This window comes from Callospermophilus lateralis, chromosome 3 (genome assembly GCF_048772815.1).
Source record: "Callospermophilus lateralis isolate mCalLat2 chromosome 3, mCalLat2.hap1, whole genome shotgun sequence".
Classification (NCBI taxonomy): domain Eukaryota; kingdom Metazoa; phylum Chordata; class Mammalia; order Rodentia; family Sciuridae; genus Callospermophilus; species Callospermophilus lateralis.
In genome coordinates, this window is record NC_135307.1 from 103385511 (window position 1) to 103413349 (window position 27839).

General features: G+C 33.9%; 1 protein-coding gene across 2 annotated transcripts in view; it reads right to left on the reverse strand.

The window, feature by feature from the left end:
• Adam10 (ADAM metallopeptidase domain 10) overlaps positions 1 to 27839 on the reverse strand; it is a 159775-nt gene that overhangs the window by 102336 nt on the left and 29600 nt on the right. For both annotated transcript variants that reach the window (XM_076850856.1, XM_076850855.1), the window contains exon 2: positions 16605 to 16755. In XM_076850856.1, coding sequence (XP_076706971.1) covers positions 16605 to 16755 — 151 coding nt within the window. The remainder of the gene's footprint in view (positions 1 to 16604; positions 16756 to 27839) is intronic.

Genomic DNA, 27839 nt, shown 5'->3' on the forward strand with positions numbered 1-27839 from the left:
GTTATGCACAAAAACCCCATGACCCTGCCATTCCACTCTAAGAGAAATGAAAACATAAAACATATGTCTACACAAAGAATTGGACACAAATGTCCATAGCAACTTTACTTCCAGTAGCCAAAATCAGTAAATAACCTAAACGTTTATCAACAAGTAAAGAGACTGTGGCTTATTCATAGAATGGCAAACTACTTAGTATTAAAAAGTTCAAACACTTGAAAATAGGCACTTTTGTGAAGACACAAAAGAATACACAAAGTCAAAACCTATCTATAGTGACAGAAAGCAGGTCAGTTGTTGTGTGGGGTGGGGAGAAAGTAAGAGTAAATGATTATAAGTAGACTTTTTGGTATGATGGAAACATTCTGTATGTTGCTTTGAAAGTTTCATAAGTGAAACTTACCCCACACTATATACTTAAGATGACTATGTAATATTTTATGTAAATAGGGCTCAGTAGGGCATACTTACTAGCTTCCAAAATTGTGGCCCTTTTCAAACATTGTCTATTTCCTCTTCTCCTTAATTTCATGTCAATCTTGTCACCCTTTTAAGGGTCTACTCACTTTCCACTTGCCAAAAACTATCATCAAAAAAAAACTCCTAAGGCTTTCCAACTGCCCAAGGACTGTCATGAAGATATACAAGAGCCTTAAGGTTCCAACCTACTGAAGGAAGTCATCAACAAAACCAAACGCATCTAAGTGGGAATTCTATAAACAAAGTTTAAAATAGACTGTCCTGAATAAATAGGAATCTTGCCTGAATTCTTGTTGCACACAGGTCTCTTCATAAAATTACTTTGCCAACTGATAGACAAGAAATTCTTGATCATATATAAGTACATGTATTGTTTTTTATAAAGGATCACAGTATTTTTTTAAAAAATCATTGATTTATCATTACATAAATACTTTTCATTCAACTTACTACAAAAGTACTACCTCTAAAAAGATCCTCTAAAAGAGCATCTTTGTTAAATAGACTGAACATCCAGGGACTATACTGTTAGGAATTTATTATTCAGCCAGTTATTGTACCAGAAAAACATTGACCAGTTATTGTACCAGAAAAACATTGCGAGCAACAGTATTCCATATGGTTTCTGGGGGTTTTTTGTTATTGTTTTTGTTTTTTATTATTTTTTAGTAGTTGATGGACCTTTATTTATTTGTATGTGGTGCTGAGAATCAAACCCAGTGCGTCATACATGCTAGACAAGCACGCTACCACTAAGCCACAACCCCAGCCCTCCATATGGTTTAAAAAAAAAAAAAGAATAAAGAATAAAAGCTTCAGGAAGACATTTAAATTCAATTTCAATATAAGAAATCTATGCTAAACTTCCACCCCCCAAAATAATTATGCATCACTTCCGTATCTAAGTACAAGATGGATAAACACCCTAGAAGGATAATAGAATTTAAGAACACTTAAAGAAGGGTCTTTCAACCTTCATATTGATTTCATAAGAAAATCATTTTATACATACAAAATATATTCCCACTGTTGATTTAAACTGGATTAAAACCATAGTCAAGCAGTAGTACAGATAATAAAATAATTAAGTTTACATCATGCCCCAAAATTCACTGCTTTTATTAATATAAAAATTAATTTGCATTAATAGAAAAAATAAAGGAAAGCCTGGAAGGTTGGTAAATGATAGAAATAAGACAGACAGAGCTGGAGTTGTGGCTCAGCAGTGGAGTGCTCGCCTAGCACCTGCGAGGCCCTGAGTTCCATACTCAGCACCACATAAAAATGAAACAGTGGGGATACTGTGTCCAACCCCAACTTAAAAATAAATATTAGGGGCTGGGGATGTGGCTCAAGTGGTAGCACGCTCGCCTGGCATGCGTGCGGCCCGGGTTCGATTCTCAGCACCACGTACAAACAAAGATGTTGTGTCCGCCGATAACTAAAAAATAAATATTAAAAAAAATTCTCTCTCTCTTTCTCTCTCTCTCTCTCTCTCTCTCTCTCCTCTCACTCTCTCTTTAAAAAAAAAATAAAATAAATACATATTAAAGGGCTGGGGATATGGCTCAAGCGGTAGTGTGATCCCCTGGCATGCGCAGGGCGCTGGGTTCGATCCTCAGCACCACATAAAAATAAAATAAAGATGTTGTGTCCACCGAAAACTAAAAAATAAATACTAAAAAAAAAATTCTCTCTCTCTCTTTAATAAATAATATTTTTTTAAAAAAGAAAGAAGTCAGACAATTAAGTGTGTCACTATAAAATAAACTACAAATGAATTATCAGGAGTTGAACATAAATTTAACTAAGACACTGGATTCCAATTTTCTAATTTTAATTCTTCTACCATCTGTTTGATAGCTCAAATCTTTATGCTATTTTATAGTTTATAAAATGCAAATTATTTACAGTATTCCTGTTGGAGTATATATTATAAAATAATAATAAAAGTGGCTGAGAGACAAACCACATACTACCTTCTTAATTTTTCAACAAGTTCTCAATAAAAAACACTGCAAAACAGAACCTGATTTTTGTTTAAAGCTCTGGTAAAAGGATCAGAAAAACTACAGTGAACATTGTTGTATAAAAATCATTATACTATAAGGGCTGGGGTTCTGGCTTAGTGGTAGAGCACTTGCCTAGCACATGTGAGGCCCTGGGTTCAATCCTCAGCACCACATATAAATAAATAAATAAAATATTGTGTCCAACTAAAAAAAATCACTATGTTACAGAAAAAGAATTTGGTGGCTCCTCAAAAAGTTAAAACAAAGAATTACTATGATCCAGCAATTCTACTTTTAAGCATATACTTAAAAGCATATACTTTTTTTAAGTATATGCTTAAAACTAGAATTAAAATTTTATGCCATTTCTTAAAATTTTATGCTATTTTTCAAACAAACTGAAGCAGAAACTCAGATACTTATATACCAGTGTTCATAGCAATATCATTCATAATAGCCAAAAGATGGAAAAAAAATAATGTCCATTTAAAGAAACATTTACAAAGTATGTATGAGATATACACATATTATTATTTAGTCTTGAAAACTAATGAAATTCTGAAACTTGCTACAACATGGAGTAGGAGCCTTGAAAATCTGACCTAAGTTAGTGAAATAAGCCAAAACATTTTGGTAAATAAAATTAAATCATAAATATTCTGGTGCCACTTACATGTGGTACCTCAAATAATCAAATTCATTAAGACAAAAAGACCTATGGGAGTGTGCAGGGTGGCATATGTTTGGAGCCCCAACTACCCAGGAGGTTGAGAAGGGAGGATCACTTAGAGCTCAGGAGTTCAAGGACAGGTAGGAAACAAAACAACCATCTCAGGGGGGAAAAAAAAAAAAGCCAGTTGAATGGCTGGTTGCTAGGGGCTGGAGGAAGAGAAAACTGGGGATTTGCTATTTAATAGGTATACAATTTCTGTTTGGGACAACGAAAAAGCTTTGGAAATAGTGGCAATGGTTACATAAAACTGAATACACAAAATGTCACTGAATTAACTGTACACTTAAAATTCATTAAAATGGTAAATTTTTTGCTATTTTACGACAATGAAAAAAAATTCTTAATGTTTAAAAAATCATTATATTCTGGGGCTGGAGTTATGGCTCAGCGGTAGAGCACTCACCTCATACATGCAAGGCCCTGGGTTCGATCTTCAGTACCATAATAAAAATAATTTTTTAAGACGGAGAGTCAGGGGTCCTCACTAAATTACCCAGGCTGACCTCAAATTGATGATCCTCCTGCCTCAGCCTCCCAAATCACTGAAATTATAGGTGGGCATCACTGTGCCCACTTCTGGTTGGCCACAATTCTTAATGGTAAAAGGTTTGAGAGATTTGGCTGAGATAATAGTACTATAAGAATGGTGAAATTATAACATTCTTATGGAATTTATCTAGAGCTCAGAACACTTTTACATATGCTACTTCATCTTATCCTCAAAGGAGGCATGATACATATTTTTATCAAAGGGTCTGACTCAAGGTCATGAGATAAGAATTAGCACTAGAACTCCGGTATTTGGTTGCTTCATGTTACTCTTTCTACTATACTAAAAATGCTTCTTAAGCATACAATGAAAAAAGTCAAGCTAAGAAATGCTCAGTATTGCAGTAGTCTTAACATGATCACACTCCGTCAAGCAGTCACATTTTAAAATCTAAACAAATGCAAATAAAATATATAGATGAAAATAATATATAAAATCCTTTGACTTTCATTGAAAAATATGCATTACAACACAAGAAATTCTGATTATTAATGCTGAAGCCATTTTCAAACACTATCACTAAACTGTCCCCTTTCATAATGTTTCTTTCAGTAAATTTGGTTCTTTTTATTGCTATTATAATATATGACACTATCATCAAAGATAGACTTGTATTTCCTTCAAGGAGGTGAATGGCTCACATAAAGAACATTATTTGCAACTGGGATTATTCTCCTAACCGTACATGTATTTATTTACTTATTTATGTATTCTTGGTACTGGGATTGAGCCCAGGGGCACTTTACCATTGAGCCACATCCTTAACCCTTTTTACTTTTTATTTTTATTTTTTTTTAATTAGTTGCTCAAAACATGTATTTTTTATTTTGATGCAGTACCTCATTAAGTTGGTAAGGCTGGCCTCAAACTTGCAATCTTCCTGTCTTAGCCTCCCAAGTCACTGGGATTATAGGCGTGTGCCACCATGCTCAGCTACTCTCACATTTAATCACTGTACTGGATTTTATGGACCAATAGCATTTTGTCTCTCATCTTAATTACAGTAGTTCTATTATAATTTTTGTTGGCTTTCCTCAGTGACATTAAAGTAAAGAGTAAGGTGAAGTTATTAAAGTCAAAATCAGTTAAAAAAAAAAAAAAAAACAGCAATTTGGGGGGGGAAAAAAGTGATAATGATTTGCCAGTCTCAGTACTCTGAATATGCAATTGCACCATGTAGTAATAATAGCTGGCTTTCCTTTCTCCAAACTTTAGGAAAGTATTCTGTATCTATAAGACAAGTAACAGAGGTAGTAGAACACTGATAAACAACAACAATAAAAAAAAGTTAGGATATGATTCCGTAAGTTCTCTGGAGCATGATGTGCCTTCTATATCTTTATACAAAAAGGTACCTTTCTCAGTTGGGCATGGTGGCATACACCTGTAATCCTGGCTACTTGGGAGGCTGATGCAGGAGGATGGCAAACTCAAGGCTAGCCTTGACAACTTAGCAAGACTCTATCTCAAAATAAGAAATAAAAAGCTAGATGAGGGGCTATCGCTGTGTCTCAGTGGTAGAGCACTCGCCTAGTATATGTGAGGCACTGGTTCAATCCTCAGCACCACATATAATATAAAGGTATTGAGTCCACCTATAACTAAAAAAAGTGAATATTTAAAACAAAAATCTGAGGGATATAGTTCAGTGGTATAGTGTCCCTGTGTTCAATCCCCAGTATTGCAAAAGAAAAATAAACAGAGGTACCGTTTTATAAGTCAGAACACATCGAATACAGAGTAAAAAGCAGTTGCCTTTTCCCACGAGACTATTATTTTAGCTTAAGATAGTGTGGCTTTAATTCTCAGACGAAAACAGCAGCAGATAAAGGTTGCATCCTTGTGCTGAAAATGATAGAATGAAAAGCCTCAACTACATGAAAGCCTCAACTATATCAAGTACCTTGGCAACAAAAGAGGAACCTTAAGAGTAAATCTTGTTTTAAGATCTACTGGAGTAATCCAGAGTCCTAGACACCAGGACTATCTTGATAAATAGAGGTCTATCTCATCCAAATGGAGCAGGCTTATAGTAGGACTAGGTTAGCAACTAGTAGAATTAACTACTTCACTAAGGTATCCCTGATGTCTCCAGATATTCATTTGCTTTCAACATTCACCTTCTTCTTAACAAAGATGCTTGAAAAGAGTCTCACCATTCAATTTTTTGTTTTACTATTTTTCCCCCTCTGGTACTGAAATGAAACCCAGGGCCTAGTATATGCTAGGCAAGTGCTCTACTCTAGAACCACATCCCATTTTGAAACAGGGTCTCACTAAAATTGCCCAGGCTGGCCTCAAATTCATGATCCTCCTGCTCAGCTCCCAAGTGCAACTATTATAGGTATGAGCTACTAGACCTGGCCCAAATCCTTTCTGATGACAAGTTGCCAATATTAACACTAAGTATTATTATGAGTCCATTATTAAATTTACCTCCACTAGTACACTTTGTAAAATAGAAAAGCCCTTTTTTTTTCAAATTATGGTCCAGAAGTCCAATATTGGGGCGGGGGGGAGGTGGACAGCTCACATGCATCCTACTGAGCCATACCTGAGGGTATCCTCCACAGAAATTCTAGGGCTTCATAGTTTGAAAACTATAGATCCAAACTAAGCTAGTAGCCTTGAGGCAGGTAAATTACCTCAAATAAGCAGAAATACATAAATAAGAAGATAAAAGAATTACCAAAGAAGATAAAAATGAAACTAAAACTTGAGCTAAAATTAATAACTTTATCCTAAGTAAGAAGACAAACAGAACAATGTTAGTCTTTCTCATATAAAAGAGATTCCACAGGGGGAAAAAAATGCCATGAAAGCATGATTACACATGATTGAATGTATTATACATGATTGAAGATTAAATTTATCAATTGAAAAGGAAAAAAAGGTTTCCATAAGTATTTTCCAACTTCATGCAACTATCTAATTAAATAACTGACAAGCAAACTACTGTACATAAAGCACTAAAGCAATTACAGGATTTAAGAATAGGGGGACACTTCAATTATTCAGATACCCAATATAGAACAAATGAATAAAATTAGAAAGATAAATCACCTAAATTTACTAATTTCACAAATCAGGAAGAAAGGTAACTTGACCAAGATCACACAAATAAAATCATAGCTTGAGTTTGAACCAGTCTTCAACTAGCTAACCAACGACCTTTCCACATCAAAGTATGTTCCCTTCTTAGGACATATAAGAGAGTTTCAGAATAAAATTCCGGTCTTCTTGGTGCAAGACAAAAACAAAGGGATGACTTATAAATCATCATCAATAGGAATAAAACTAAAAGAAGCATGTGTCAACAGCATGTATCAACAGAAAGGAATTAATAAGAAGATAATCAAGTAAAACTGACAATGGAAAATGCCATCTAGCATTATTTGGACAAAGTGACCTATAAGATTTCTCAAGATAAAGAATATGAAAGATTCACTTGTTTGACAGATGAAAGTAAGCTATTTATTAAAAAAAAACATTAAATTTTGGGGAAGTCACATATATAGGAAAGAAAATTTTACTATGAATGACTAGAATACATTTGTGCTTCATAGAGCTAGGAAGAAATTAATCAAACCGTACTTAAAAAACAACTGGGTGCTTGAATGACCAGAGAATTAGTAAAGACAGTGTATTACACTCTAATAACCAAAAATGAATTTAACTTGTTTCCAAATTCAAATAATAACCAAACACCCCAAAATATACTGGCTGTTATAAAGCATTAACAGACTCAAATAAAAAATTATTTCTTTACCTTTATATATAACTATAATATATCCAAGTCTGGACTATTCTTTGAAATTAGATCTAGTAAGAGCAAATAGAATTAAAGAAATTCAAAGAACAATAACTTACATGCACTAAGATATTAGGAATGTGGGGCTTGGGTTATAGCTCAGCAGTAGAGCACTTGCCTAGCACATGTGAGGCGTTGGGTTCAATCCTCAGCACCACATAAAAATAAATAAAATAAACATATATTTTTTTAAAAAAAGATATTAGGACTGCTAGGCACAGTGTCACACATCTATAATCCCGATGACTCTGGAGGCTGAGGAAAGAGGATCATAAATTTGAGGACAGCCTGTATAAAACTAAAAAATAAAAAGGGTTGGGGATGGGAATGTAGCTCAGTGATAACATGCCCTGGGTTCAATCCCCAGTACCAAAAAAAAAAAAAAAAAAAAGAAAAAAAGATACTGGGACTGTTCAGTAGGATAGAAGCAAGAAGCAACAAATGACCATTTACCTCCTTGAAACACTTTTTTTCTTGGCTTCTATGAAATCATGCTCTCAAATTTTCTTTTATTTTTCTTACCACTCTTCAGCCTCTGCATCCTCTCCACCATGAAACCCTTCAACTAAAATGCTGACATTTAGTGGAGCTTTCTCCTAGGCCCTCTTCATAAATTTCAAGTAACATGCAAAATTAAACTTATGACCTCTCCTTATATTTATAACTGTTCCAGTAAAAATAACTAATTATACCTGAACATTCCTTAAAGTAATTGTGTTCAATGAATGTTTAGTTTATTGGTCTTATTATAATATGCTTGTTTGGATTTATATCAAGTCCAAAAACGAAAAGAAGCATCAATGAAAGCTTGATAGTAGTGTGATATTTTTTAAATGATGTTCAATCTCAGAAAATGGACTCAGTAGCTACCTATTTGTTTAAATCAGAAAACAGTCTTAACTCCTCTTTATACCTTAGTACATATTAACAAGTCCTATTAATTCTCCCCTCAAAATATCACTCAAATCCATTCACCCTCTGTCATAATCTCTAGTTCATCTTTTTTTTAACAGTATATGAATTTAATTTGTTTCCAAATTCAAATAAGCAAGATAGTTTAAATTTAAAGGAGAATTTCATCATGATCTTGGTCTGTGGCTATGTGAATTTCATTTATTGTATCATCTTAATCTAAACCGCAACCTCCCACGAGGACTAGTGCAACAGCCTCCTGACCTGCTTAAATGCATCTAGTCTTACTACCCTTTTTTTTTTCCATACTGGGAATTGAACCCAGGGCTACTTTTATCACTGAGCTACATCCTCAGCCCTCTTTATTTTTTATTTTGAGACAAGGTCTCCCAAATTGCCTCAAATTTGTGATCCTTCTGCCTCAGCCTCTTATATTGCTGAGATTACAAGTGTGCACCACCACATTGGCTATTCTTTCTACCTTCTAAAGTATTCTTCATTCTCAGCCAGAGTAGACTTTTTAAACCTCTTAAAGTTATCATTAATAATCTTCCATAGCTAATTCACCATGACTGACTTCCAAAGACCTGATTCATGTATACATCTCAAGTCTCAACTAAATATGCTCCCTTATATTTTAAACACTAGTCTACTGAAATTCCTTCAATTCCAAGAACAAGCCACTGTTCATCTCAGTATCTTTGTCCAAAGAACACTTCCTCCCCTTTTTTGGTCAAAAACTCCTTCTTATCTAGTCATTATTCTGGTGTCAGTTAAATGCCATTTCCTAAAAGTAGTCTTCCCTGTCCCCTAAATGAGATGTTATCCCTCGCCTGCCATAGCAATCTTCTGAACATTCCTCTCTAAACCTTTTTCACAGGTATCATTGCTAAACCAACACTTATCTGTCTTTCCCATGAACCCAAAACCTCCTCAATAGCAAGGACTTGTCTTATTCGGCTACTCTATTCCTAATGACTACTAAATGCCTGAAATATAATAAATATTTAATAAAGACATAAAACAATGAATAGGTTAAAATAAAAAATGCAAGTTGACTTGGTAAATTGTGACATAATAAAACTACAGAACATCTCTAGGAGCTCAAACTTAAAATTAATGGAAATATACAAAGTATTTGTTCATTCAATCCAGAGATTCTGTTTAATTTAATTTGTGGTTGAAAGCTTCTTTAAAAAAAATAACTGACAACAAATCCTGCCACAAAATACAAATACTGGTCCCTCATCATTATTACTAAAATTCTTGATTTGTTGGTTCAGTACAGACTGTTTTGGAAATTTGCTAGCACAAAGTGATTGTGTCTTCAGATTTCAGAGATGCACACAAAATACAAATATCAAAAGTATTTGTCAGAACTGGGGTTGTTGTGGCTCAGTAGTAGAGCACTCACGTAGCATGCATGAGGCACTCAGTGTGATCCTCAGCACCACATAAAAAAATAAATTAAAAAAAAATAAAGGTATTGTATCCATCTACAACTAAAAATGAAATTCTTTTTTTAATTTTTATTGTTGGTTGTTCAAAACATTACATAGTTCTTGACATATCATATTTCACACATTTGATTCAAGTGGGTTATGAACTCCTATTTTTACCCCATATACAGATTGCAGAATCACATCGGTTACACATCCACTGTTTTACATATTGCCATACTAGTATCTGTTGTATTCTGCTGCCTTTCCTATCCTCTACTATCCCCCCTCCCCTTCTCTCCCCTCCCATCTTCTCTCTCTACCCCATCTACTGTAATTCATTTTTCCCCAAAAAATGAAATTCTTTAGAAAACATTTCAAAATTTTGTCACAGAAGTAGAAAAGTAATCAGTATTTAAGTAATGATTTTAAAAAGGAGCTATATGTGGGAGCTGGGATTGTGGCTCAGCGGTACAGCGCTCGCCTAGCACGTGCGAGGTCCTGGGTTCGATCCTCAGCACCACATATAAATAAATAAAGTTATTATGCCCAACTACAACAAAAAATAAATATTTAGAAAAAAAAGGAACTATATGTGATTACCAAAGAAATGAAACAGGGCTGGGGTTGTAGCTCAGCCATAGAGCGCTCACCTAGCACATGCGAGACGCCGAGTTGGATCCTCAGCATCACATAAAAATAAATAAAAAATAAAATAAATATTGTGTCCATCTACAACTTATTAAAAAAAGATATAAAAAAGAAATTAAACATATTGCAGTTTGAAAATATCACACTACTACACAATTTTATTATACTATGCTTGTTTGGGTTATTTAATTAAACAACCCAAACAAGCATAGTATAATAAAAACAATAAATAAAAGATACTTATTCAATATAGTTTCTATAAAGGATGTTCAAATGTAATGAAACAGGATAAACATTTAAAGAAATTTTAGATAAAATCCTTGCTATTTTAAGAAGTAGCACACAACCTGACAAGGGGCTTAATCACTTAAATAACAGGGAAAAGGGAAAGTTAGCTATAAACTTGGATTAAATCTGAGCTAGTTGAGTCTCACAAGACTCAACTGCAAGCACAGCAGTTTAGTATAAAATATAATTTATAATTAAGGAAAATAACAGATACGTTTTTCTACTGTACATATGCCTTATTTTTGACATTCACTATCTAAGCCAACAACCCCAGAAACTCTGGAGTTAATAGCAATACCGCTAATTAAGCTACTGAGTCAAGCCTGTTTGAAATTATCTTATAGAGGAAAGGATTTATCCAAAGAATATCAGAAAAAAAAAATACTCTTTACTTCAATTCCTTTTGCAAAGAAGGAAGAAGAAAATTCAGTTGAATTGTTTTTTTAATTATTTCCCTTCTTTTTCCAGGCAAGCCCTGGTTAGTGCTTTCAAAACATGTACAAGAAAAATATTTCACATTAAAGTCATATCTGAGAAGCTAAACTCAAAGCAATGATCAGTTCCCAGTAACCTATAGTCATATAAAATTCATATAACCTTTAATCATACAAAATTTACATGAACACAGCTCAACTCTGGCTTTTTCTTATGCTTTGGAAATTCAAGCGGCCAGCCTCCCTTCAGATAACTTTAAAAACATATTTACTAGAATTTCAATGTCTATATAAAGAGGAATCAGGAAAGAACAAAATATACTACATACATCCTAAAATATCCACTAAGACATCATTGTAAAATGTACTTAAACAACAACATCTGCTATATAGTACCTGACACAAAGTAAGTACTAAATATTATTTTTTTTTTTGGAGATTTTTGCTGATATTTGCTTAAATTTTGTTGGGATAAATATAATTAACCAAGTCAGTGTTTTACATTTTTTGTTTTTCCACATCCACAATAGCATTTTTACACAATTCAAATTTATTCTCTACCCCTTTTTTAAAAGCAGGCATCCACCAATTGTGCTTTCTGGATTCTCATCTCTAGTTCTTCAAATGTGCTAGCTTGCCTTCACAAGCAAAAGTTTCTGCTATGATACGACAGAAATAATGACCAAGATACCTCCAAACTAACTCACAGAAATATTATATCATACTATTTTGAACTAAGACCTAAACAATATTAAACCTGGATTTTACAAAAATCACATAGGCAAAATTCCTCAAGCAATTATAGTTCACTGGTATTACAGCAAAGCTCAAATTACATGATAGTCAAGCCAGGAATACACAATAGTTAAGCCAGGATATATGATAATTAAGGCAGGATACAACATGTATTTAAGAAGAATAAAGAAATACCAGTATTTAAGAAGACTAAAGGAAATATGGCTCCTACTAACATGTTCACAATACACTTTCTGCATGAACACAAGGATTGAGAGAAAACAAATTTTCTGAAATTATTACTAAAATTCTGACATAATATGATAAATCTGCCTACTACTTAGCAACTAAGAACAACTGCTGTGGAGCTGGGCATGTAGCTCAGGGATACAGTGCTTGCCTAGGATGCATAAGACCCCAGATTCAATCCCCAGCATAGGGCAGGGAGAGAAAGTAATGAAGAACACCAACTGCTGAAGAGGATGAGATATTACAGAGCATACAATACACCAGTAGAAAACCTATCTCAGTGTACTTTACTATCTGCCAAATTAAATATGCCATGAGCAATGGATGGTTTACTTTTATTTCTGATTAAACTCTATGATTAGGGCAAACCTAAACAAAAATATTGGTTTTATACTTCCCCTATCAGCAATTTATGCTTATAACTGTTATATTCTCTTCATCTTCCTTCCTCCTTCCCTCCTTCCTTACTTCCCTCAATATAATTTAAATGATTCTCATATACATAATAAAAAAGGTGAATAAGGGGCTAGGGCTGTAGCTCAGTGGCAGAGCACTTGCCTAGCTGTGTAAGGCACTGAGTTTGATCTGTAGCACCACATAAAAATAAACACATAAAATAAAGTCATGCTGTCCATCTACAAAAAAAAAAAAAAAACAGTTAATAAAACTCAGGCATTTAAAGTTCATAATGAACAAAGGACACATGCTAATAAACAATTATTATAAAATGTGATAAATGTTATAACTGACATACATACAACATTACAGTGAACAATATCATTTATCAGAGTTCATCCAAATGAAACCATTTCAGAAATCTAGAAAACTGATTCTTTATTTCTAAGCATAGGTAAGAGATCTGCTTTATTCTAGTACCTATTTTCAAAATATTTTGTTTTAAAATACCTTTCCTCAACAACTGTAGCACTAGCTCAAATAGAACTTTAATTTTCAAAAACTTTATTTCAAAAGCAATAACTTTTCATGGAATTCTTAAGACTTTGGGTTTGGAAGAATCTAAACATTTATTTAACATCTGTAAACCTGCAATATAATACATACTTTGTTATTTAAAAAATTTAAAAGCAAAGTTGAAAGACATCTGTTGGTTCATGTGCTTAGGTACAAAATAAACACAAAGAATTAGTTTAGTACTAGAACATACACAGTCTGGGCCAGAACTCAGAAATATAAGTCATAATTGTCTCCGCAGAACCTTTTTCAAGTACATTCGTCTTTGTATATCTATGTTAACTGCACAATATTTAACATATTCTGTAACTGATTAAATTGATTATCTGATTCTGGAGTACTAAGCCCTCCTATGTGAATAGGGGAAACAAATACTATAATTTTTAAAAGGATGAAAAATAGATAACAAGTCTAGCCACAATACATAAGAGAACATATTTTATAGGTCAGGCTACAGCAGCTAACTATAGTCTTCCCTACACTACATTCATAAGAAATACAAATAAAATACAAAGCCAAGCACAGTGGCGCACACCTGTAATCCCAGGAATTCAGAAGGCTGAGCCAAGAGGATTGTGAGTTCAAAGTCAGCTCAGCAATGTTGAAGCACTAAGCAACTCAGTGAGATCCTGTCTCTAAATAAAATACAAACAGGGCTGGGGATGTGGCTCAGTGGTTGAGTGTCCCTGAATTTAATTCCTGATACCCCAAATTATTATATAATATATCTGTTAAGTAAACAGATTTCTGTTAAAAGTATCCTAAGATGATCAATGCACATGAGACCAATTTACATGAGATTTTCTAGTTTCAGACTCTTTGCTTAGAGCCTCAGCCAGAAATTAGAACCTCCTTTAAATATCTATAATATTTTATCTCTAAAGCACCATATCACATTTTTCTCATCCAATGACTTGAGCACACTTATTGTACCTATCAGTTCTACGTTTATCTGGCCATCATTCCCAGCCTAGACCAAGTAACTTTTAACTAGCAGTCAAAGATGTTTTAGATGACTAAGTAACAGCACACTTACTCTTTGTCTCTCTCTCATTTGCTTACACATATACAAAGAAACTAGGTATATGATTTTGCAACATAATATGAAATACGTTATAGATCTAATAAAAATCTAATGATATAATAGGAATGTGGTATCCAAATCAAAGGCAACTAGAAGTTTCTTTTAGTAATTAAATGACATGGGAATATAATATTAAGTATATTTTGAGAGATCACTAAAAACTTATGAAGGCTAATGATTACTTATTATTTCATACTAATAAAGAAAGGGTCATTTTAAAATATCTGAAGTGAAGTCATTAAATTTACATGAATTGCTATTGAAATATGGAAGATATGTTAAGTTAAATAATAAGCATTTCTATAGGCAAATACTTTGTTTCACAGCATTTCTAATTATCTTATTTTTTTTTTATCCACTAAAACCTTTTCTGGGCTGGGGTTGTGGCTCAGTAGAATGCTCACCTAGCATGTGCAAGGCCCTGGGTTCAGTCCTCAGCACCACATAAAAATAAAATAAATAAAATAAAGGTATTGTATCCAACTACAACTAAAAAATAAAATATTTTTTTTAAAAACTTTTCTGGGTATGGTGGTATATACTTATAATCCCTATAACTCAGGAGGCTGAGTCAGGAGAAATGCAAGTTCAGGGCCAGCCTCAACAATTCAGTGAGATCCTGTTTCAAAATAAAATTTAAAAAAAAAAAAGGGAAAGGAAAACAGAGTAGGGAGCACTGTGAATGGAGCTCAAAGGTTCAATCCCCAATACTGAAAAATAAAAAAATTTTAAAAATTTAAAAACAAGAAGGAAAAAAATAAAAGAAAATCTTTCCTAAGCACCTGTATAACATATATGCAATAATAGACAATAATAAATGGTAACCAGGGTACTTTCATGTCAGAAACAAAAAAACACAACTGTAGAAAATAAATAATACACAAATGGAAAGGAAGAAAACAAATCAAATACCAATTGTACAGATAAGGATTTTTTTTTTCTTTTTAGAGAGAGAGAGAGACTTTTAATATTTATTTTTTAGTTTTTATTGGCGGACATAACATCTTTGTTTGTATGTGGTGCTGAGGATCGAACCCGGGCCACACGCATGCCAGGCGAGCGCGCTACCGCTTGAGCCACATCCCCAGCTCCAGATAAGGAATTTTAAAGTTCAGAGGAAGGGGTAAAACGTCTAAGAGGCAGAAGTTGAATCGTATGTTAAAATATAATCGGGATTTTTAGGTAAATGCCAGAGAAAAAACTGTACATATATAGCAAACACTCCGAAAATTCTGGGTGAAAAAGACATTTAATGTTAAGAAATGGAATAAAGTTTAGAATAATAGACTCTGATTAATTTCAGAGAAACCTTAAAGACAAATTAGGGAACCTGGCTAATAATCATTAATGGAAGACTGCAGCTCAATAAGCTGACATGAAAAAGGAAGCATGTAGGGAAGAGTCCATCTGTACAGTATGCAGAATAGCTTTAACGATATAGTGGAAACTCTGAAAACTATTGGGAAGTAAATAATATAGCTCTCAATCCAGGTTACATCAATATAAAAAGAATAGATTTGATCATTAATGCAGGCAAGAGAGGGACCAACAAAGAGCTCAAGGATTTAATATCTAAGTATGCCAACAGAGAAAAGGGGAGGGAATTTTTTTAAAAAAACAGGGTTTTGAATATGCACTGTGTAAGTTAAATCATTTAAATTCTCTGGACCTTAGTTTCCTCAGATACAAAGAGACATTTACCTTTCTGAGTGTTTAGAAGATTAATAAGAAAACGCATATAAAATATTAAGAACACAAAAGACACAACGATTTTTTAACTCTCTTCCCTAGCTGTCCTTTATCCCTTAAGAATTCTGTTTCAGATTAAAGCCAGGATAGCAAGTAATACCAGGGATTATTTTAGAACCTGATAAAATAGAATCAATGAGCAATTAAATGACTTATTCAATAGCATAGTTATCTTTTCTGTTGGCACAAGAAGATATAAATTCACCATAAAACGTAAGGAGTGGTAGGAAACTGTGAACACAGTATCCTCTTTAAAGGTACATATCTTCTATAACATATAGAAAATCTGATTCATAATTAAAAAACATTTACAATTGGTTGTTTCCTTAAATGTATAAAAGGGCAGTCCATTTGAAGACATTTTTTAATGTATATACCAAATTCCAAAGGAGGCTAAATTTCTATGTGGGGACCTTTTCTTTAAAGAAAAAGAAAAAAAGAATATAAATTTCTTCTTTTAGATTGAATAAAGGGAAACTTCAGACACAGCAACTAACTTACTCACCTTCCATGGGCATGGAAATCTAGACGTAAAAACTGGTCCTCATGTGAGACTGCTCTTTTGGCACGCTGGTGTTTTTGGTGTAATGAATCCACGTTGTAAGATAATCCTTCATAATGTCTAATATATTTATTTAGAGGATTTCCATACTGACCTATACAAAAAAGACAACAATTTGAATTAGCATCATTCTGAAGGACCCTTCTAGTTCTAACACAATTACTAGAATATCTGTGAATATGTATGAAACAATTAATTGTCTCACTAATTCCAGTACTAATATTATGAATCTTCTGCTAATATTATTCTACATTTTTAAAACTTACTGTAGTGTAATTTCAACCATACACAAGTTTGGGCATTAGATGTAGGCTTGTCTTAGATGTCCTGTATTAAATGGAGAAAGTTCACTTTCAGACTTTGCAGATCAAAACTGTAAGATGTGGGGCTGGGGTTGTGGCTCAGGGGTAGAGAGCTCACCTTGCACGCGCTAGGCCCTGGGTTCGATCTTCAGCACCACATAAAAATAAATAAGTGAAATAAAGATATTGTGTCTGACTACAACTAAAAAATATAAATTTTTTTAAAAAAACTAAGATGCTGGTTTATTACCTCTCTTTCTGCATCTATTTAGGATAATCTTACAGTTTCTTTCTTTTTAATTTGCTAATGTGGTGAATTAACTGACTTTTTTAATGTTAAACCAACCTTGCATTCCTGAGATAAATCACACTTAGTCATATTTTTTTATTCAATTTGCTATAATTTTGTTTAGAAATTTTATTTTCCATGTTCATGAGAGATAATAATTTTTAGTTTTCTTTCAACTAAGGTTTAAAAAAAACAAAAACAAAAAGAGTTGCAAAGTATTCTTTCTTCTTCAATTTTCGGAACAAATTTATGCAAAATTTGTAATATGTCTTCCTTGAATATTTCTTAAAATTAACAAATGAAGCCATCCTGGCCTGGAGTTTTCTTCATGGAAATATTTTTAACTATAATTTCAATTTCGTAAGTAGAAAAAAAGCTACTCAGGTTACCCATTTCTTTGAGTGGACTCTGGTAAGAATTTCTCCATTTTATCCACACTGTTGAATTTATGAAAATAAAGTTATTCATAAATATTATTTTTTTATATCTTTTGAATCTATAGCAATGTTACTTCTCTCATTCCTGATATAAACTATTTCTATCTTTTGTTTCTGAGTCAGAATAGCTAGAAACTTGTCAATTATATTGATCTTCTCAAAGAATGCCTTTAATTCCATCGATTTTTCTTATTTTTGTTTGTATTTTGTTTTCACTTCAATCTTTATTAATCCTTCTGCTTACAGTGAATTTAATTTGCCCTTCTTTTTTTACTTTCATAAGGTAAGTCAGCCAATTTAAGACTTTTTTCCTAACATAGGTGTTTAGTGCTATAAACATGTGTTCTTTATATACCACTTTAGGAGTAACTCAAGGATTCTATTACGTTGTGTTTTCATTTTCACTCTGTCCAGCATATTTTCTAATTTCCCTTTTTTTGAGGGGGAAAGGATACCGTCGATTAAACCCAGGGGCACTCTGTTACTGAGCCACAACCCCAGCCTTTTTTGTGTTTTATTTAGAGTCAGGGTTTTACTGAGTTGTTTAGCACCTCACTACTACTGAGGCTGGCTTTGAACTCTCAATCCTCCTGCCTCAGCCTCCTAAGCTGCTGGGATTACAGGCATGCAACACCGTACCCAGCTTTACCCTTTTACTTTTAACTTATCTTTTCTTTATATTTAAAATGAGTTCCTGTGGGCAGCATATAGTTGGGTCTTGCTTCTTACTAAATCTGGCTTGTTTAGATGATTTATGTTTAAAATGGTTCTGGCTGGGAGTGTTTTTCAGTAGTAGAGCACCTGCCTAGCAATTGTGAGGATTCCCAGAACCACCAAAACTAAAATGAAATGAAAAATAAAGTGGTTACTATATGATATAAGTTTAAGTCTATCATTCTTGCTATTTATTTTCTTTTGTGTCATCTGTTCTTTGTTCCCTTTTGTGCTTTTTTACCTTTTTTAGACTAATTATTGTTTTATTCCATTTTATCTTTCGTCAGCTTATTAACCACAAATCTTTGGCAATTTTAGCAGTTCTTTTAGAGTTCACAGTACAGATCTTTAACTTATCCCAAGTTCAATTCAGTTATAATACACGTTGAGCATCCCTAATCCAACAATCCAAAACTTTGGAAGACATTAGGATAATATATTAAATCTGTTTCACAATTTTTGTACCTCAAACTTTGAGGGGGTGCTGGAAATTGAAACAGGGCTTTGCACATAAACTCTAAAACTTTCTGAACTCCAATGTAACAAGTGAAAAATTCCACATCTGACCTCACATGATGGGGTCACACTTAAAACATGAGAGCACTAAAAATACAGAATAAAATTACCAAGTTTTTGGTTTTTTTGTTTGTGCTTTGGGTTTTGTTTGTTTTCTGATGTTGAAAACTCAACCCAAGACCACAGTCATGCTAGGAAAATGCTCTACCAGTAAGCACCCAGTCAAAAAAGTTTCAATGTACAATTCAGACACAATATTTTGCCACTTCTGATAACTTAAAACAATAACTGTTTCTGTTCTAGTGAAAGACTTGTGATACAAGCTCAACTATTTACATGGATAAAACATTGCTAGAAAAGTTATTAAACAAAGTCATCTTTGTCCCACAGAAAAGAATTTTATAAAGTACATAATGTTCACTTTCACTGGCAAAGGTAAAAATGACAGTGCAGCTCTATGTAAGCCAAAGATTTTTTTACAATCTTTACAATTGAGATAGGATATAATTAATGATATTTAATTGAGAAAGTTAAAAATGCTATGCAAGAACACATGGCTATGAAGGACAGACTCATCATTATCATCTTATATAAGACTAATAAAAGTTTCTGTTAATTATATCTCAATATCAGTATTTAGATTATCTCAATAATGTAAAGAAAATGATAAGATAACATGTGACAACTGTTATTTTTATAATTTCTCTATCTCAATATTAATGACATGAAGAAGAGGAGGAAATTATATAAAAAGCATTTCCCCTCCCCTCATACACACACCAAAAGCAACCCTGAAGAAATGAAATCAAAGAAAATAACTAGTGTATGCTTGAGCTGGGTGAGACAGGTAGGTCATAAGTACCAATTCCCTTCCCAATTCCATGCTTGATGATACTGTGTTGATAACTTAAAATCAGCTACCAATCAGAAGGAGCATTTATAATACTAAAATTAGGAAAGGCTATAAATCAGAGAAATTTTCTTCTTTTTTCCAAAAGAGCCAATATACTACTAATACAACACTGAACATAACCTAATGATATAATCTTTCAAACAAGGAGCCAAATATACAGAACATTATAATGAAAATCTGAGACAGCACAGCACGCTGGACTTCTGACAATGCCCCTAACCATCAGAAGCCATGCAATTCACATTTTTAAATATCTCAAAAGAGAATAGAACACTGGAATTCTCAAAAAGATTATATATGATCATGATAAGTGCTGTGATGCATACCTGTAATTCTGGATACTGGGGAGACTAAGGCAAAAGGGATGCAAGTTCAAGGCTAACATCAGCAACTTAGTGAGGCCCTAAGCAATTTAGCAAGACTCTGCCTCAAACTTTAAAAATTTTTTAAAGGGCTGGGGATATAAGCTCAGTATGCTTACCTAGCATGTACAAGGACCTGGGTTTAATACCCAGAAGCACAATTCATTCATTCATTCATTCATTCATTTAAATAAATATGTTTCATGCCGCAGTCCGGCTGCAGCAAAATAACCAGGGGGTGACTGCGGCAGTTTCACAGGCTAAGGAGCATACTGGAAAATAAACATGATGAGGGGAAGTGAAAAATATAACTAAACTTAAGCTAGTCAACACAATCCAATAAGAATATAAAATCACACAAAAGTAAACCAAAGGGGGCTGTGATTATGGCTCAATGGTAGAGCATTTGCCTAGCATGTGTGAAGCACTGGGTTTGAGCCTCAGCACCATATAAAAATAAAGGTATTGTGTTCATCTACAACTAAAAAATTGTTTTAAAAAAGTAAATTACAGGCTAATGGCTGAAACCAGAAGACAAAAATATGTATGTTAATAAAATAATAATAAATTTAAATACATACATTAAAATGAACTATGGGTGGGAAATACAAAGGAAGCCAGAGAAAAAAATGTATAACATACAGAAAAAGAAGGGTAAAAATGATAGTGCAGCTCTATGTAAGTCAAAAGATGTTAAGGTGCTACAAAACTTTCTCAGCCAAAGAGTCTATAACCAGTAAAATTATCTTTCACAAATGAAGGATAGAGGAGGATGAAATGAAGCCTTTTTTGGACTTTAAATTAATTAATACTTAATCATTACTAGAAATGTTAAAGGAAATTCTCCAGTCAGAAAACACACTACATGGAAATCTGTACTGGCACAAAGAATAATGATAGAAATGATGTATGTATGAGAAAATAAAAAAAGATTTTTTCTTTTTTAATTTATTTAAAAGTGACCACATTTTTTTTTAAAAAATGATGTACTGTGGCATTTATGACATATAGTATAAAAATATATAACACAACACAATGGAGAAGAGAAATTAAACTGTACTTATATTGTATACAAAGTAGAATAATACTAAAGCTGGGGCCAGGTGTGGTGGCGCACACCTGTAATCCCAGCAATATAGGAGAATGGTAAATTCAAAGCCAGCCTCAGCAACTTAACAAGGTCCTAAGTAACTTAGTGAGACCCAATCTTAAAATTAAAAATAAAAAGGACCTGGGAATGTGGGTCCGTGGTTAAGTGTCCCAGGGTTCAATCCCTGGTATGTGTGTGTGTGTGTGTGTATGTATGTGTGTATACACACACACACACACACACACATACATACATATAAAAATACACACATATATGCTTTTTTTTTTTTTTTTAAGCTGGGGATGTACTCAGTAGTAGAATGTTGCTTAGCATGCATGAGGCCTTCGGTTCAATTCCCAGTACCCCCCCCACACACAAAGTGAATAATATTACCTGAAAGCCTACAGTGATAAGTTTTAGATTTATATTGTATACTCTAGGAACAACCACTTTAAAAAATGACAAATAGTTACATTACATAAATCTGTAACATAAAGAGAGAATTTTTAAAGTAAGTCCCAAGGAATTCAGGAAAAGAGCAGGGGAAAATAACTTATGAACAGATGAAAATAGGATGATAGTTTTAAACTCAGCCCCATAAAACAATTAAAAGTAAACATAACAAAGCCAGAACTATTGTTATTTGTCTTAAGAGGAAATGTAAATGTATAGTGTCTAACAGACACTTTAAACATAAACTCAAAGTAGGTCAAAGTATAAAGAATGAAAAAAAGCATCCAAACACTAACCCAAAAAAAGCTGGAGTGGCTACAGTAATATCAAAGTAAACTTCAAAATAAGCAAACAAAAAAACTGTGAGGAATAAAGAGGGACATTTCTTAATTTATTAACAAGCAAATCCACAGCCCTTCATGGTAGCAGTAAAGGACTGATGCCACTGACTCATCCCTATGACGACGATGTCAAAGCCCACCAAACTTGGGAAGGGAAAGGCAGAATTGGAAGACCACGTGATATTGGAGTAGAAAGAGTTTATCTTGGTGATATTCGGATACTGGTTCTATTGTATATGCAAAGCAAAGCAAAGAATCTAGGGGAAAATTTGTGGAAAAAATTAAAAATAAGATTTATATAAATGCACAAACCGTGATCCTGAAAGAAAGCAAACCAACAGCAATCACAGCAACTAAGCAAACTTGAGCACAGAAATCAAAACAAACCCCCCCTGAAATCAGTGTGAACAAAGTTGAGATAAAATATAGCTTGGTATGATGGTGCACTCCTGTAATCCCAGCAGCTCAGAAGGCTGAGGCAGAAGGATCACAGGTTCAAAGCCAGCCTCAACAATTAACAAAGCCCTAAGCAATATAGTGAAACCCTGTCTCAAAATAAAATATAAAAAGGGCTGGGGATGTGGCTCAGTGCTTAAGCAACCCTGGGTTCAATCCGCAATATCAAAAAATAAATAAATAAATAAAGTTGAGGTGAAACACAATATGTACAATAAAAAAGCTCTACAATGTGTACAATAAGAAAGCTCTCAATCGAGTGAATAAAACATGAATAAACTGCAAAGTAAAAAATAAGAGAACAAGGGCTGGGGTTGTGGCTCAGCGGTAGAGCGCTCGCCTCACATGTGCGAGACCCTGGTTTCGATCCTCAGCACCACATAAAAATAAATAAGTGAAATAAAGGTGTTGTGTCCAACTATAAATAAAAAATAAAAATATTAAAAAATAAGAGAACAAGATAATCCTACATCTGTTTGTACATAATAGAACTTTGAAGTATATGAAGAAAAACTTGATAGAACTAAAGAACTAAGCCAGGTGTGGTGGTGCAAGCATGTAATCCCAGGTACTCAAAAATAAGGCAGGAAGATCACAAGTTCAAGGACAGACTGAGCGATTTAGTGAGATCCTCTTTGTTATGATTTGGATGTGAGTTATCTCCAAAAGCTCATGTGTGAGACAATGGAAGAAGGTTTAGAGGAGAAATGATTGGGTTATGAGAGCCTTGACCCAATCAATAAATTAATCCCTGATAAGAGATTAACTGAGTGGTAACTGAAGGTAGGTAAGATGTGGCAGGAGGAGCTGAGTCATTGGGGGCATGCTTTTGGGGTACATATTTTTATATCTGGCAAATTCTCTCTCTCTCTCTCTCTCTCTCTCTTTCTGTCTCTCCCACCCCCCAACCCCGCTTCCTGACCATCATATGAGCTGCTTCCCTCTGCGACACTTTTCCACCATGAAGTTCTGCCACAACTTGAGCTTCAAGGAATGGAGCTTGCTGTCTATGGACTGAGACGTCTGAAACCATGAGCCACCAAATAAACTTTCTCCTCTAAAATTGTTCTTGTCAGATCTTTTAGTCATTGCAGCAAAAAAGCTAACTAAAACACTGTCTCAAAATAAAATCAAAGGGTTGGGGATGTGGTTCAGTGGTAGAGTGCCTCAGAATTCAATTCCCAGTCTCATCAAAAAAAAGAACTGAAAGAAATAAACTAATTTTTTTTGAGTTAGCCATTGTAACAATCTTTTCTGAACAACAACGAAAAAAGCTAAAAATCAGTAAGGATACACAAAATTTGAATACTATCAGCATCAATATAAATAAACTGAACTGACCAATAATTTACAGATCCAAAAAAAGAATACATATTTTTTCTCAAGGTGACACAGACACTCACCAAGACAGAACTTAATTCTAGGCTATAACACGTTTCCATAAATTTTAAAAGAAATCTTTGTCTCTGACTATAGAATTAAACCAATTTAACAGATTTCCAGAAAAATTCCCCAATATTAGGAACTTAACACTTTCTATATATACCATTGGTCAAGGAATAAATCAAAGAAGAAACCAGAAAGTATTTTCATTGACTGTAAAGAGCAGAGGGAACATTTTGGATATAGAAATGTTCTGTCATGATTATACAGTAGTTATGACTATATACAGTTCTCAAAATTCACAGATTTGTACACCTAAAACTATTTTTGAGCCAGGTGTAGTGGCACACTCCTGTAATCCCAGAGGCTCAGGAGGCTGAGGAGGATCACCATTTCAAAGCCAGCCTCAGCAATGGTGAAGCGCTAAGTAACTCAGTGAGACACCGTCTCTAAATTAAAAAAAAAGAACACTAATTTTGAATTTTATCATATGTAAATTATACCTCAATAAAGCTGAATAACTTTTTTTAAAAATGTTGAAATAAGGTAGTAAGTATATGGGTTGGCCTTTCTTTCTACTTTTCCCTAATTGATAAAATCTTTTGTAATAAAAAAAAAAAAATTCCAGAAACCAGGCATTGGTGATGCACAACACATAATCCCAGAGACTTAGGAGACTGAGGCAGGAGGATCACAAGTTCAAAACCAGCCTCAGTAACTTACTGAGATCCTATCTCAAAATAAATTTTTTTTAAAAAAAGCCTTGGGATATAGGTCAGTGGTACAGTGCTTCTGGGTTCAATCACCAGAATGAATGAATGAATGAGTAAATAAATAAATAAATAAATATCTTGCATGAATAAGGTCCTGGGTTCCATCCCCAGCATCATAACAAAGAAAACAAAGACAATTCAAAATATTCTCACTTGTTCACTCCATAAAATAAATGAAATCAACATCCCATTCACCTACAATAAACTACCAGCCATCCTTTAATGACTCATTATTTCTAAATACTATACTGTGCTAATAGGATACAAGGAACAAAAGACAGGAAATAAAAGAATGAATGCTAAATAGAGATTGCAGGTACCAAAAGAATAGCAAAGGAAACAAGCATCAAGGGGGAGGTGGGCGTGGCGAGGGGATCAATTGGGAAAGTAGCAACTATTCCATTTTCAAGAAGTTCTTAGAAGATTGGAAAGTCCAATTCAACATTTAGGTTGAAAAACTAAAACAAATCTGGAAACCTACTATTCACTATGTGTTCAAATAACAAGACATTCATTAAATATTATCACAGAGACTGGAAATTTGGATTTCTGCATGTTTCAGTCCTCACCCAATTAAATCTTTTAACATGTATACAATTTTCCATTTTCCTAACACAGAGACATTGCTGTTCAAACTGTTTCAGAGCCTAGCAGCATGAGTACCTCTGGGAATATTCTTCACATAACAATCTTGGGCTCCTACCCCATAAATCTATTGATCCTCCAAGTGATCCAGGCTCTACCCGCAGACTACCTAAGAGGAATATGGATGCATATTAAAGTTTGAAAAGCACTGCAACTTTTCTTCATACAAAAATTCCCTTACTTCTACCAGCAGTTTTTTTTTTTTTTAACATCATGTTCATTTTTTTTTTTCTACATCATGTTCAGCATTTAACAGTACATTACTAGGGCTAGGTACCAAACCACAGGTACTACCATTTAACAGCAATTAAAGTAGGGCAGTGACATACTGAGCCAGCAGCTCAGGAAGTTGAGGCAGGAGGATTCCAAGTTCAAAGCCAGCCTCAGCAACTTAGCAAGGTCTGAAGCAACTAAGTGAGACCCTGTCTCAAAAAATTTTAAAAAGGGATGGGGATGTGCCGAAGCCGGGGGTGGGGGGGTGGGGGTGGGTGGTTGACGAACAACTTGTGTATATTGATACAGCCGTTTATTGTAGGATAGTAGCGGTATTTATACATTCCACACAGCTTATCTTAATTAGCATAAACTAGATACAGCAGTCAACCAATAAGGAATCTCCACACTTAATGGCTCGCTTTTGTTACTTCACAAACTTGTTTACAGACTCTAACAGGGATGTGCCTCAGTGGTTAGGCAATCCAGAGTTCAACCCCCAGTACCAAAAAAAAAAAAAAAAAAAAATGCCTCAACTGATGTCTCAGGTAATGTACTGATTAGAGAAAGTATCCTATAATATAAGAGCACCAGTCTCCAAACTATAACCGAGAGGATAGTTGTCAATCACCTGTTTTTACCACACAGCAAAGCTCATTCATTTACACATTTTCTATCATTGCTTTCACATACAGCAGAGTTGAATAAACATTTGATATCTGTTATCTAACTTTACAAAATATCAAATAACAGGTATCAAATCTTTGGGAAGTCACTTAACATTTGGTTTCATTAGTATTGACTGTTTATTATAACCCACCCTTTTATTTTCCTCTGTAATAGGAGTACTAACCCAAAATCAATAGACCTCTGTGATGGTTAATTTTAGGTGTCAACTTGACTGTATTAATGAATATCTAGAGAACTGGTAAAGCATTGTTTCTAGGTGTGTCTGTGAGGGTATTTCCAAGAAAACTGCCATGTTAAGTCAGTGGACTGAGTGGGGAAGATGTGCACACTGATCTGATCAGTGCAGGCAAGCACCATCCAATCATACAAAAACATACAGAACAAAAAGGCAGAGGAAAAGCAAATCTATTCTCATTCTTTCATTCATTCATTCATTCTTTCTCGCCCTACTAAAACCAGGACACTACTTCTCCAGCCTCTGGACATGAGAACACCAGGTTTTCCAGCCTTTGGACTCCAGGACACACACCAATACTGTTCCCATCTCTGAATTCTCAGGCCTTTGGCTTCAGATTGAGTTATACCATGAACTTTACCAGATCTGAGACTTTGACTTGGATAGAGGCACACTACCAACATCCCAGGGCCAAACAAATAGATCCTTGAATAAATATCCTCTATTGGTTCTGTCCCTCTGAAAAACCATAATACAACCTCTAAAGGGAGATCATGAACCTCTTTATTTTTATATTCAGAATTCTAAAAATATTCCTTACTTTGCTTCTAGACATTTTGTTTCTTCTTCTTCTATTTAAATCTTTTACTTATTTATTTATAATTTTACCTCTCCATGCTAGGGTCAAACCCAGAGCCTCTGCACATACTAGGCAAGCATCTATCACTGAAATACATACACCCCTAGCACTCTTTTCTTAACTTACTACACAACTAGGACTACCCCAAATCATGCTGAATAACAGTAACTGAAGGCATTTTTAGTTTGCTCTCAACTTTAATAAGAATACCTTTAGTTTTTCATTGTTGTATTTCATATATTTATAAAATCATGCTAAGTCCAATTTTCCTATTTCTATTTTAAAAATCTAGTATTCAAAAATTCAAATGAAAATTTGGCTAAAAGACACTAAAAAACATTTTCTAAAACAGTTTCATATTTCACATCTCCAAAGAGAAAAATTAAAATTCCAAACTGTCTTTTATTTGTAAAATTATTCTATTTTTTAAAGTGTACACTAATAGCTTACTATCTACAGAAAATACTAAATTGGATAAACATCTTATTTGTTTAATTAAATAATGCTTATTAATTAGATATAATAACTAAAATTTATCAACCACCTGCTAACTCCCAAACTTTGTGCTGCTTACATTTTTTTCACTTTATCTACTCAATAAACCTAAGTAAGAACTATTAGCCAATTTTAAAGAAAATCAAGGCTGCCAAGCAAATAGGAGACAGTGCCAAGGAGATAATCTTGATTACAGGGATTTCAAGACAGCTGGGCATGGTGGTACACACCTAAAATACCAGCTACTTGGGAAGCAAAGGCAGAAGGATCACAAGTTCAAGGTCAGCCTTC